This window comes from Cervus elaphus, chromosome 19 (genome assembly GCF_910594005.1).
Source record: "Cervus elaphus chromosome 19, mCerEla1.1, whole genome shotgun sequence".
NCBI classification, from domain to species: Eukaryota; Metazoa; Chordata; class Mammalia; order Artiodactyla; family Cervidae; genus Cervus; species Cervus elaphus.
Genome location: NC_057833.1, coordinates 9,779,249 through 9,791,273, shown reverse-complemented (window position 1 = coordinate 9,791,273; position 12,025 = coordinate 9,779,249). Strand labels below are relative to the sequence as shown.

Here is a 12,025-nt window from a genome sequence, read left to right as displayed (position 1 = left end):
TTGATGGACATGGGTTTGGGTGGACTTCAGGAGTTGGTGATGGACAGGGAGGCCTGGTGTGCTGTGGTTTATGGGGTCGCAAAGAGTTGGACACGGCTGAGCGACTGAACTGAACTGAACTGGTAGTCTCTGTCTCAAGACATATCTTATATCCAGCACAATGTGTTGCCAGCACTTATTATTAAAAATTTTTAATTAATTTTTTTTTTTTCTGGCTGCACTGGGTCATTGTTACTGCTCTTGGGCTTTCTGCTAGTTGTGGTGAGCATGAGCGCCTCTCTAGTTGAGGAGCACAGGTTTCTCATTGTGGTGCCTTCTCTTGTTGCAGAGCACAGGCTCTAGGGCGCTCACAGGCCCGGTAGTTGTGGTGCATGGGCTTAGCTTCCCCAAGGCACGTGGAATCATCCTGGACCAGAAATTGAACCCGTATCCCCTGCATTGGCAGGCAGATTCTTAACCACTGGACCAGCAGGGAAGTCTGCCAACACTTAATTTTAATTTCAAAGTAGGATGATTTCATATAAATGGTTAGATTTGCAGCTCCTCTTAAAAAAAAAAAAAAAACAACTTGAAGACCTCCCTGTACCAAACCCCAAGTGTTTGCTGAAGGCTCAGTATAATTCAATGTTGGGGTTTTGCTGACAAGTATAATAAAGAAGTCAGAGGGGATTGCAGTTGAGCCTGTCTTTAAGAAAATGATTATAATGCTAAATCATATAGTCTAAGCTGGATAACATGGGAACTGAAGTCTAGAGGGGGCTGATGAGTAGGACATGGTGCTTCAGTGGATTGCTCAAAGAATTATTGCTTTAAGAAGTATGTTCATAAGTTAACCAGAAGAACAGGAGGTTGTATGGGAGAGTGAGGTGTTAAGGGCTATGATGGCAGGCATGGAAATTTCTGGTGAAAATAAGATCCAGGGTATAATCATGGGAGTGGATGACTGACATGGATAGAAGGGAAAGTCACCAGGCATGAGCCAGCCAGCCCCCTGAGAGATCAGAATAATGACAGGAACTGAGATGAAGAGAAAGACTTTAAATTAGATGCTGAAGTTTTCAGTGAATAGGAGAACGTGACAAGGAATCAGAGGACGACAGCCTTGATCACTCCTGACAGTCCTGAAGGGGGGCGGGAGGCTGATAGTTTAGGGAGCAAGGGAGTTAGGAGCCCCTTTCTGATCCTGACGTACACAGGTGCTTTAGTTATCTCAGGCCACTAAGACAAACTACTATAAACCGGGTGACGGAGTCAACAGACATTTATTACAATTTCCGAGGCTGCAAAATCCAAGATCAAGATGCTGCCAGATTTGATCGCTGATGAGAGCCCTATCCTGGCTGGCAGACTGCCACCTTCTCTGCATGCTCACATGACAGGGAGAGAGGGGACTCTGTTCAGTCTTTTCTTCCTCTTCCTATAAAGACATTAATCCCATCATCAGAACTCCACTCTCATGACCTTACCTAAACCTAATTACCTCCCAAAGACCTCATCTCCTAATACCATTGCATTGAGGGTTAGAATTTCAACAAAGAATTTTGGGGAGATGCAAACAGTCCATAACAATGGGTGTGTTAGAGAAATGGGATGAGTGAATTTAAAATCAGAAAGCAAGGCTAGAAACTGCGGTGTTTTTGTGAGTGGTCCCATTCAATTTATTTTCCTTTTACTTTGGATTCTAGGAACATTCACTTTAATATCTAGTTGATTTTTTTTTAATGTAATTGCACCTCGTTAATATCCAACTTCCCCCAAACCTCTATTATAGACAGTCTTTGTGTCTATGATATTGTGGGAAATTACGGGATGGGCAGAGAATCTAAGTATGCTTTTCTGTGCCTACTTCTACTGGCATAAGCAACATATCCAGTGAGTTCTCAGAGGTCACCAGTAGCAAAATAAGCAGGGTTCCTTGGTGGAGCTACTCTAGAAGAATGTTAAATTTTGGTTAATCTGCAGAAATCCTGGGGCAGGTACTATATTTCTCACACCAATGGTTAGTAGGATAATGCTAAAATATTACTGAAAAGACATTTTCAGAAATCTAGAGAAGTTAGAGACACCCAGGTGACTGATATCTGGGGTACAGAAAAAAGACTTCGGGGTGGAAACCAGGGGGAATGGACTAGTTATCTTCAACTAGGACAGTTAGAGTGGGAGCAGAAAGTAGGTAAGAGATATAGGACATTAGAAAAGCAAAGGAAGCAGAATTAGGCACATAATTGCCCATTGTCTTTTTTTCATTTATTAAAGAAAGCTATTCAAAATCTAATATGTAGAGCTTCTGTTTTTACATGACAGAGTGATTTAAGACTTTGGTGGTAGTGTATCTTTTTTTTTTTTTTTGGATTTTCCCTAATATCATTTGTGTTTTACCTTCACTGGAAATGTATAGGGATTTAGGTGATTTAGCTGATTGTCTTTGTGGGAGTCAGTCTTGTGGTTAAGTGCGCAGATGGACCCAGCTGGCTGAGTTGAATCCCAGCACTACAGCTCAGCTCACCACTTCTTGGCTTGGTGACCTTGGCTGCTGGCTTAACACTTTCTAAGTACTTCCTCTTTAAAACTGGGGTTAATAACAGTGCCTGTCTCATAAAGTTGCTATGAGGATCAAAAGAGTTAATATATGAAATAAAGTATTTAGGACAGGGCCTGGCACATAGTAAGCAAGATCTAAGTGTTAGCCATTGTATTTACCCTCTACGGGTACAGTAGTCAGACAATATGTTCCTTGCAGGAAATCCTTATAATATGTGTTATTAGGGATACAGCATACTCTATCTTGATCTTTAAAGATAATGATGATATATGCATAAGGTTAAAAAAAAAAAAACCTGTCCAATATGGTAGCCACTAGCTAGTTGTGACCATTTCAGTTCTGTTCATTTCAGTTGCTCAGTAGTGTCCGACTCTTTGCGACCCCATGAACCACAGCACGCCAGGCCTCCCTGTCCATCACCAACTCCCGGAGTTCACCCAAACCCATGTCCATCGAGTTGGTGATGCCATTCAACCATCTCATCCTCTGTCGCCCCCTTATCCTCCTGCCCTCAATCTTTCCCAACATCAGGGTCTTTTCAGATAAGCTCTTCGAATCAGGTGGCCAAAGTATTGGAGTTTCAGCTTCAGCATCAGTCCTTCCAATGAACACCCAGGACTCGTCTCCTTTAGGATGGACTAGTTGGATCTCCTTGCAGTCCAAGGGACTCTCAAGAGTCTTTTCCAACACCACAGTTCAAAAGCATCAATTCTTCAGCACTCAGCTTTCTTTATAGCCCAACTCTCACATCCATATATGACCACTGGAAAAACCATAACCTTGACTAGACGGACCTTTGTTGACAAAGTGATGTCTCTGCTTTATAGTATGCTATGTAGGTTGGTCATAACTTTCCTTCCAAGGAGTTAAGTGTCTTTTAATTTCATGGCTGCAATCACCATCTGCAGTGATTTTGGAACCCAGAAAAATAAAGTTAGCCAATGTGACCATTTAAACAAATTAAAATTAATAAAAATTCAGTTCCTCTGTTACACTAGCTACATCTCAAGCACACAATAGCCACATGTGGCTATTACCTATGAAATTGGACAGTGTGATATAGAACATTTCTGTCATTGCAAAATGTTCTATTACAGCTGGTAGATAGTGAAACCTCCCTCCCATTCCTACCACAATCCCTCCACCCAGAGGCCATCCCTGTTACAGATTTCTTGCACAACTTTTCATGGCTCAGACACAACTTTTTTACACAAATATAATTTACACTGTCCTGTGACTTTTTTGTTTTAAAATACACTATTTTTTTTTTTTACGGATATATAATTGACATAGCATTTTTTAGTTTTAGGTGTACACTATAATCCTTTAATATATGCATACTCTATTGCAAAACGATTACCACAGTAAGTTTAGTATGTCAGCTCCCTACATTTAATCATAGATTTAGAGCATCTGATATTTAGCTTAGGAAGCAACTGTGACAACTCGAAAACACAATTCAAATATAAGGAATACACATTTCAATATATTTGGGAGCAGGTGTAAGAATAGGCTACTTCAAATTTCTTTCTTGTGTGGTACATGCTACCTACACTGCTCTGAGTTAAGCGAGTTGAATGGATCATCTCCCATCAGCATGCTCCGTAATCCTGCAGCTCGCATCCCCGAAAGACAGAGATCTCTTGAGCTGTGGGAAAACCTCGTGTAAATATTGTAGGATCACCGTAAAGACTTATCCTAAAGGGTCGGGAGGACCGCCCGCGGCCCCTTCTTGGTTGCTGAGGACCCGACCCGAAGGTTGGCTCGCGCGGCGCCCCCTCTAGCCGGAGGAGCTTGGATCCCGCCGTCCGCCCGCCCGCGGAGAGCGGCGCCCCCTGTCGTCCAGTAGAGGAGGCGGCGCCGGCTGCCGGGAGGCCGGGAACATGGCGGGGCAGCCTGCGGCCCCGGCCACACCGCCGCCCAGCCGGGACCGAGCAGCGCCCAACGTGGTGGCGCGGATCTCGCAGTGGGCCGACGACCACCTGCGCCTCGTCCGGGTACTGCAGGCCGGGCGGTGGGGGGCGCGGGCCGCGCAGCGCCGGGCTGACGGAGACGCGTCCTGGGGGAGGCCCGGGCAGCGGCGGAGGGCCGCCGGGTCGGGGCAGCGTGTGCGGGGCCGCGGGGGGCGCGCGGCCTGGCGGGGCTGCCTCGGCCCCACCGCTGCCTTGACTGCGCTGGGCCCCGGGATGCCTCCGAGGGGAAGCCGCAGCCCGGCGCGGGCCGCCACCGGGGCTATTGGCGCAGTTGGGGAGGGGCGGGCAGTTTGAAAAGGCGGGGCTTCGCAGGCGACCGGGGGAGAGAAGATTGCGACCGAGACCTGGTGGTGGTTTCTTTCTTTATAACAAAGAGTCAAGGGGGCTGCCTGCTTCGTGGATAGTGTGGGAATTGCTGAAATGGAGGAGCTGGGATAAATGATTTGTTGGGGAAATCTACAGAGCTTTTTGCAAGGTGAAATTGAAGATGCCAGTTAGGCTTCTAAATGGAGATGTGTGAACCTGAAGGTGGTCCTTAGCCTTCTCAGCGTAGCTTAGGTGTTCTAGGCAACTGGATACAGGAGTCATGTCTTAAAGGGAGATCAGAACGGGAATCTGGGAGTGGGCTGCATAAACCTTAAGTATTTAAAGTGTAAATAAACCTTGTCGTATTTAAGAATTTTTATAGAAAACTTCTAGTATTCAAAGCTTGGATGACGTTTTGGAGCGAGTCAGAAAAGCTCCGGAAAAAGCTCTAGGACTGAGACCTGAGAACCTAACATTTAGAATTCGGAGAGTGAAAAGGAGGTCAGCAAAGACTCGGAGGGAACAGACAGAGGGGAAAAGGAATATTAGGAAAACCAAGTGTGCTAGAAGCCAAGTGAAGAGAATGTTTTCAGATGCAAGAATTCTGCTGGGAAGTTGAGTAGGCTCATCAGCTTTGCAAATACTTGGCGGCCAAAATGCCAGGACCACGTCTATTTTTCCTCGCCAGGACTGCAGCTCGGTGCTGAGGCTGAATGAAGCTCTCTCACCAGCATCTCAGCCCTGAGAACAGTGCTACATAAATATAAATGAACGAATTGTATACATATATGTGTGTGTATACATATATGTCTGTGTATGTTTAATCCTTGTTAATTAAACTCCTTTAGATCGATTTCAGTTTAAATGAAACACTACTTACCTGGCAGGGGAGATACTGTGATCACGAAGGTGGTTCTCCCAGAGCGAGGCTCATCCATTGCACTGCGGGTGTGCTGACCTCTGCGATTTCCTCAAATGTGGGAAACTCGACTGCATAATTTGTGGTAGTGGGGGACTGAGTGCGCGCTTTCCCCTGGCAAAAAAAAAAATAAAAAAATAAAAAGATCGCTATGATTTTCCCGACTGCCCCATCTGTTTCCCAAGTGCTGTGTTTTATGGTATTGGTAATAAAGTTTTCTACTAAATACTTTAATTCCACTTGCAGACTTAGGGTTATGGAGTTCCTATGGGCCTTGCACAAAAAGTATTAATATTAGACTGATTCATTCAAGGGACTCATGGTTAAAGCAATACAATCAACAGAAAACAGTACAGTATTATGTATATAATTACTGTGTGTACCAGATTGTCTGGGAGAAAAGGGGGAAGATTGATGGGCTGGTGGGCAGTTGGTTTTTTTGGAAGAAGTGGGCCTTTAGTTGAAGGATATGCCTTATTTGAGCAGTTAGGTATAAGGGATGACTTTTTTTCCTGCCTTCTATTTAGTACTTTCAGTATTGTGAATAATAATTAGAATTAATCATAAAATCTCTTTCTGAAGAACATCAGCACTGTAATGGCCGTGGCTGGAGTAATGCTACTTCTAAGAAGTGTTCGACTGGTAAGTTTAAAAATTAAGACATTATGATAAGCACTAGACAGTTAATTTCTCTCACTTCAGATGATTTTTATCTCAACATGGGTATCATTTTGATATTCATATTAGAAGCTTTTAAATAACATTTTAGAACAGTGAATGTACTTTAAGATGTTGGTTTAAAAGTAACACATCCACAGGGTTTTATGGAAAGTAATTGCACAACCTGTCCTCCTATAATGACTTTTCTTCAAGCTTGAAGTAAATAATCACCAAATTTTCATTTCAGATGTTGAAGAATGTCTCAAAAGTGTTTTCTGTAGCGGTTTTAGGTTTAAATTGAAATTGAATTATGTCCGTTTGAACTAAATAATTTATGCTTATGTAGTGTGGTTTCTTCTTTGCCCTTTCAAAAGTATTTTAACAACAGACATTTTGGGAATTTATTTGATAATTCAGGATTTACAAGTACTTTTTAATATACCTGAGTGTTGTCATAGGCTGTCATTTCAGTGTCATGTTATGAACTGGAATAGATACATTGCTCCTGTATATATTTATTTCCTATACTTATCTCTATGTTGTTTTGTATTATCATTGACTACACCTCGTGACCATACTACATCTTTTCCAACTGTTGCCTTTACACCCAGACTCCAATTTGTCTTTTTTTCCTTCTTTTTTTTTTTTTAATGCCTTGAACTCACTTTTTTTAAGCTGAGATGTAATTGTCCTACAGTGCTGCCTAGGTTTAAGGTGTCCTGTATAATGATTTGACTTACATACCTCAGGAAATGATTACCCCAGTAAGTTCAGTGAACATCCATCATCTCATATAGATACCAAATTAAATAAACAGAAAACAATTTTTTTCCTTGTGATGAGAAGTCTTAGGATTTACTTTCATGTATAACAACTTTCATGTATAACATACAGTAGTGTTACTTATATTACTCATGTTGTACATTACACCCCTAGTATTTATTTATCTTATAACTGGAAGTTTGTACCTTCCAAGTTCTCCCTTCCTCCATCTCCTACCTCTCATAACTGCAAATCTGATCTCTTTTTTTTATGAGTTTGTTTTTGAAGTAAAATTGACCTACAACACTATGTTACTTCCTGTTACACAACAGGATTTGATAGTGATTTGATATTTCTATACATGTCAAAATGATCACCACAGTATGTCACTCTAGAGAGATTCTGCATAATTACTGACTGCATTTCCCATGCTATATGCTTCCTACCTGTGACTCACCTATTTTATAACTAGTCCCATAAAGACTTTGTAGTGTACTTGCTCAGAGCAGGAATACTTTCCTCCATAATCACATTAATATTTTCACATCTAATAAATTTAACATTTTTGTAGTAATTTCTAAAATCCAGTGAACATTCATATTTATCTCCTGAAAATATACTTTGTAGCTGTTTTTTCTCTCAGTCTAAGTTTCAGTCAAGGATCATGCACTGTATTTAGTTGTCATGTCTCTTTGGTCTCCTTTAATCTAGACTCTTACACCCACTTTAGTTCTTGTCTCTTAAGACACTGTGGTTTTGAAGAGGCCGAGTTAGTCTTAGAGAATCTCCCACAGTCTGGATTTGTGTTTCCTCCGTAGATTTAGTGTGAACAAGAAGGTGATGGAGTATTCTGCTTCCTGTTGTGCTGCATCAGGAGACTCACAGTGTCTGTCTGTCCTAGAACATTGTCACATCTCACACAATTAATAACCTCTTGGCATCATTTAATATCCAGACAATATTAAGCCTTCTTTGATTGTCTCAATGGTGTCTTTAAAAAAAAAAAAAGATGATTTGTTCATAGTAGGATTCTAATGGTCCATATATTGTATTTGTTTGTTATATCTGTCTCATTTATAACAGTCTATACCCCCACTCCCCTTTTATTTCCCCCATAAGCCATTTATTTTTTTAGAATAACCAAGTCATTTATCCCATTATTAATGTTCCATATTCTGGATTTGTCTGCTATAATGTTTTTTCTTGTTTGGAAAAAAATTTTTAAATGTTTAGACCAACTTTACTGTCTTAGGAAGTTGGTTACTAATTTATCCTTCTGCCTGTATGAGGCTCTCACCCAGCCATGCATGTGAATTAAGCTTGTTTCTATAGTACTGTTGATATGAAAGACACAGGTATAAAATGTTGAGTAACTCCAAGGTGTTAGGTACTTAAATTCCTAATGTTGGCCTTTTTGGAGGGGCGTTTTTCCTATGAGATTGAAAAATAAGGGGAAAAACCTTGTTGATTAGTAGTCTAACTTAAATCGCCTCAGTTTTGGCTAGGTTCTCCCAGCAGTTGCTGCTGTTGCTGTTTAGTTGCTAAATTGTGTCCAGTTCTTTGGGACTCCATGGACTATAGCTTGCAAGGCTCCTGTGGCATTTCCCAGGCAAGAATTCTGGAGTGGGTTGCCATTTCCTTCTCCATCTCCCAGAGTACCTGTATGAATAGATGGTGATTTATAGAATGAGATAGTAACTTAACCAGTAAGATAGTAAGCTAGCCAGATTTGTGTAGTGCCAGGCACAGCTGTATACTCACTGCTTCTTGATAAATTGTGTCACATTTTAAGGATGTGAGCATTTTTAAAAGTGAGGAGTCTGTTAATGTTCTCTATGTAGTAGCCTCAAATAGTAAAATAATGACTAAAGGTTTCTAAATAATGTGCTTATAAACACTTCTGTTAAGTCTTTTAAAATATTAATATAAAATTAAAAACCAAATTAAAAATGTTCAGTGGTTATCATGTCTTCTTTGAAATGTTTAGAGAATATAACATGCTTAATTTTAAAATGAAAATAGTAATAAAATGTTATACTTTTCTCCTTGTAAATCAACAGACATCAAAATTCACACATTCTTCAGATATTCCAGTAGAATTTGTAAGAAAGAATGTTAAACTACGAGGACGACTACGCCGAATAACTGAGAATGGTTTAGAGATTGAACATATTCCCATTACTTTACCTGTTATATCTTCATGGAGAAGTAAGTAAGGTACAAAAATAATAGCACTAAATAACTATTTTAAAGTTCCTTTATTAGAAGTTATTTTTAAAATAGCAAAAAAGAGTCATCTTAATTTTTAATAACTCTCCATTGTCTATGAGAGAAAGTCTAAACTCAACTTATTCAAGCAAACTATTTATTATTTTATTTTATTTATTTATTTATTTTAATTGGAGGATAATTACTTTACAATATTGTAAAGTATTGCCATATATTCACATGAATCAGCCATGGGTGTACATGTGTTCCCCATCCTGAACCTCCCTCCTACCTCCCTCCCCATCCCATCCCTCAGGGTCATCCCAGTGCACCAGCCCTGAGCACCCTGTCTCATGCATTGAGCACCCTGTCTCATGCGTTGAACCTGGACTGGCGATCTGTTTCACATATGATAATATACATGTTTCAATGCTATTCTTTCAAATCATCCCACCCTCGCCTTCTCCCACAGAGTCCAAAAGTCTGTTCAGTACATCTGTGTCTGTTTTACTGTCTTGCGTATAGGGTCATTGTTACCATCTTTCTAAATTCAATACAGTATTCAGTACAGTATTGAATTGGTGTATTGGTGTTTTTCTTTCTGACTTACTTTACTCTGTATAATAGGCTCCCGTTTCATCTACCTCATTAGAACTGATTCAAATGCATTCTTTTTAATAGCTGAGTAATATTCCATGCAATTAAAAGATGATTGCTCCTTGGAAGGAGATTTATGACTAACCTAGACAGCATATTAAAGAGCAGAGACATTACTTTGCCAGCAAAGGTCCGTCTAGTCAAGGCAATGGTTTTTCCAGTAGTCATGTATGGATGTGAGAGTTGGACTATAAAGAAAGCTGAGTGCCAAAGAATTGATGCTTTTGAACTGTGGTGTTGAAGAAGACTCTTGAGAGTCCCTTGGACTGCAAGGAGATCCAACCAGTCCATCCTAAAGGAGATCAGTCCTGGGTGTTCATTGGAAGGACTGATGTTGAAGCTGAAACTCCCAATACTTTGGCCACCTGATGACTCATTTGAAAAGACCTTGATGCTGGGAAAGATTGAAGGCAGGAGGAGAAGGGGATGACAGAGGATGAGATGGTTGGATGGCATCACCAACTCGATGGACATGGGTTTGGGTGGACTCCGGGAGTTGGTGATGGACAGGGAGGTCTGGCGTGCTGTGGTTCATGGGGTCGCAAAGAGTAGGACACGACTCAGTGACTGAACTGAACTGAACTGAATATTCCATTGTGTATATGTACCACAGCTTTCTTATCCATTCATCTGCCGATGGACATCTAGGTTGCTTCCATGTCCTGGCTATCGTAAACAGTGCTGCGATGAACATTGGGGTACACGTGTCTCTTTCAATTCTGGTTTACTCAGTGTGTATGCCCAGAAATGGGATTGCTGGGTCATATGGCAGTTCTATTTCCAGTTTTTTAAGGAATCTCCACACTGTTCTCCAGAGTGGCTGTACTAGTTTGCATTCCCACCAACAGTGTAAGAGGGTTCCTTTTTCTCCACATCCTCTCCAGCATTTATTGTTTGTAGACTTTGTGATAGCAGCCATTCTGACTGGTGTGAGATGGTACCTCATTGAGGTTTTGATTTGCATTTCTCTGATAATGAGTGATGTTGAGCATCTTTTCATGTGTTTGTTAGCCATCTGTATGCCTTCTTTGGAGAAATGTCTGTTTAGTTCTTTGGCCCATTTTTTAATTGGGTCACTTATTTTTCTGGAATTGAGCTGCAGGGGTTGCTTATATATTTTTGAGATTAATTCTTTGTCTGTTGCTTCATTTGCTATTATTTTCTTCCATTCTGAAGACTGTCTTTTCACCTTGCTTATGGTTTCCTTCATTGTGCAAAAGCTTTTAAGTTTAATTAGGTTCTGTTTGTTTATTTTTGCTTTTATTTCGATTACTCTGGGAGATGGGAGGATCCTGCTGTGATTTATGTCAGAGAGTGTTTTGCCTATGTTTTCCTCTAGGAGTTTTATAGTTTCTGGTCTTACATTTAGATCTTTAATCCATTTTGAGTTTATTTTTGTGTATGGTGTTAGAAAGTGTTCTAGTTTCATTCTTTTACAAGTGGTTGACCAGTTTTCCCAGCACCACTTGTTAAAGAGGTTGTCTTCTTTCCATTGTATCTCCTTGCCTCCTTTGTCAAAGATAAGGTGTCCATAGGTTCGTGGTTTTATCTCTGGGCTTTCTATTCTGTTCCACTGATCTATATTTCTGTCTTTATGCCAGTACCATACTGTCTTGATGACTGTGGCTTTGTAGTATAGTCTGAAGTCAGGCAGGTTGATTCCTCCAGGTCCATTCTTCTTTCTCAAGTTTGCTTTGGCTATTCGAGTGTTTTTGTATTTCCATACCAATTGTGAAATTCTTTGTTCTAGTTCTGTGAAAAATACCGTTGGTAGCTTGATAGGGATTGCACTGAATCTATAGATTGCTTTGGGTGGTATACTCATTTTCACTGTATTGATTCTTCTGATCCATGAACATGGTATATTTCTCCATCTATCTGTGTCATCTTTGATTTCTTTCAGCAGTGTTTTATAGTTTTCTATATATAGGTCTTTTGTTTCTTTAGGTAGATTTATTCCTAAGTATTTTATTCTTTTCGTTGCAATGGTGAATGGAA

At 40.6% G+C, this 12,025-nt stretch overlaps 1 protein-coding gene and 1 non-coding gene across 3 annotated transcripts in view; both read left to right on the top strand.

Moving 5' to 3' along the window:
• Positions 1-4,396: 4,396 nt before the first annotated feature.
• The window catches only part of C19H3orf33 (chromosome 19 C3orf33 homolog), a 32,839-nt gene continuing 25,210 nt past the window's right edge, over positions 4,397-12,025 (top strand). For both annotated transcript variants that reach the window (XM_043874784.1, XM_043874783.1), the window contains exons 1-3: positions 4,397-4,539; positions 6,323-6,382; positions 9,223-9,370. In XM_043874784.1, the coding sequence (XP_043730719.1) occupies positions 4,426-4,539; positions 6,323-6,382; positions 9,223-9,370 (322 nt within the window). In that variant the 5' untranslated portion in view covers positions 4,397-4,425. The remainder of the gene's footprint in view (positions 4,540-6,322; positions 6,383-9,222; positions 9,371-12,025) is intronic.
• On the top strand, positions 5,694-5,857 carry LOC122676286. The gene has a single exon (XR_006335554.1). It is a non-coding gene; the product is annotated as a U1 spliceosomal RNA (small nuclear RNA).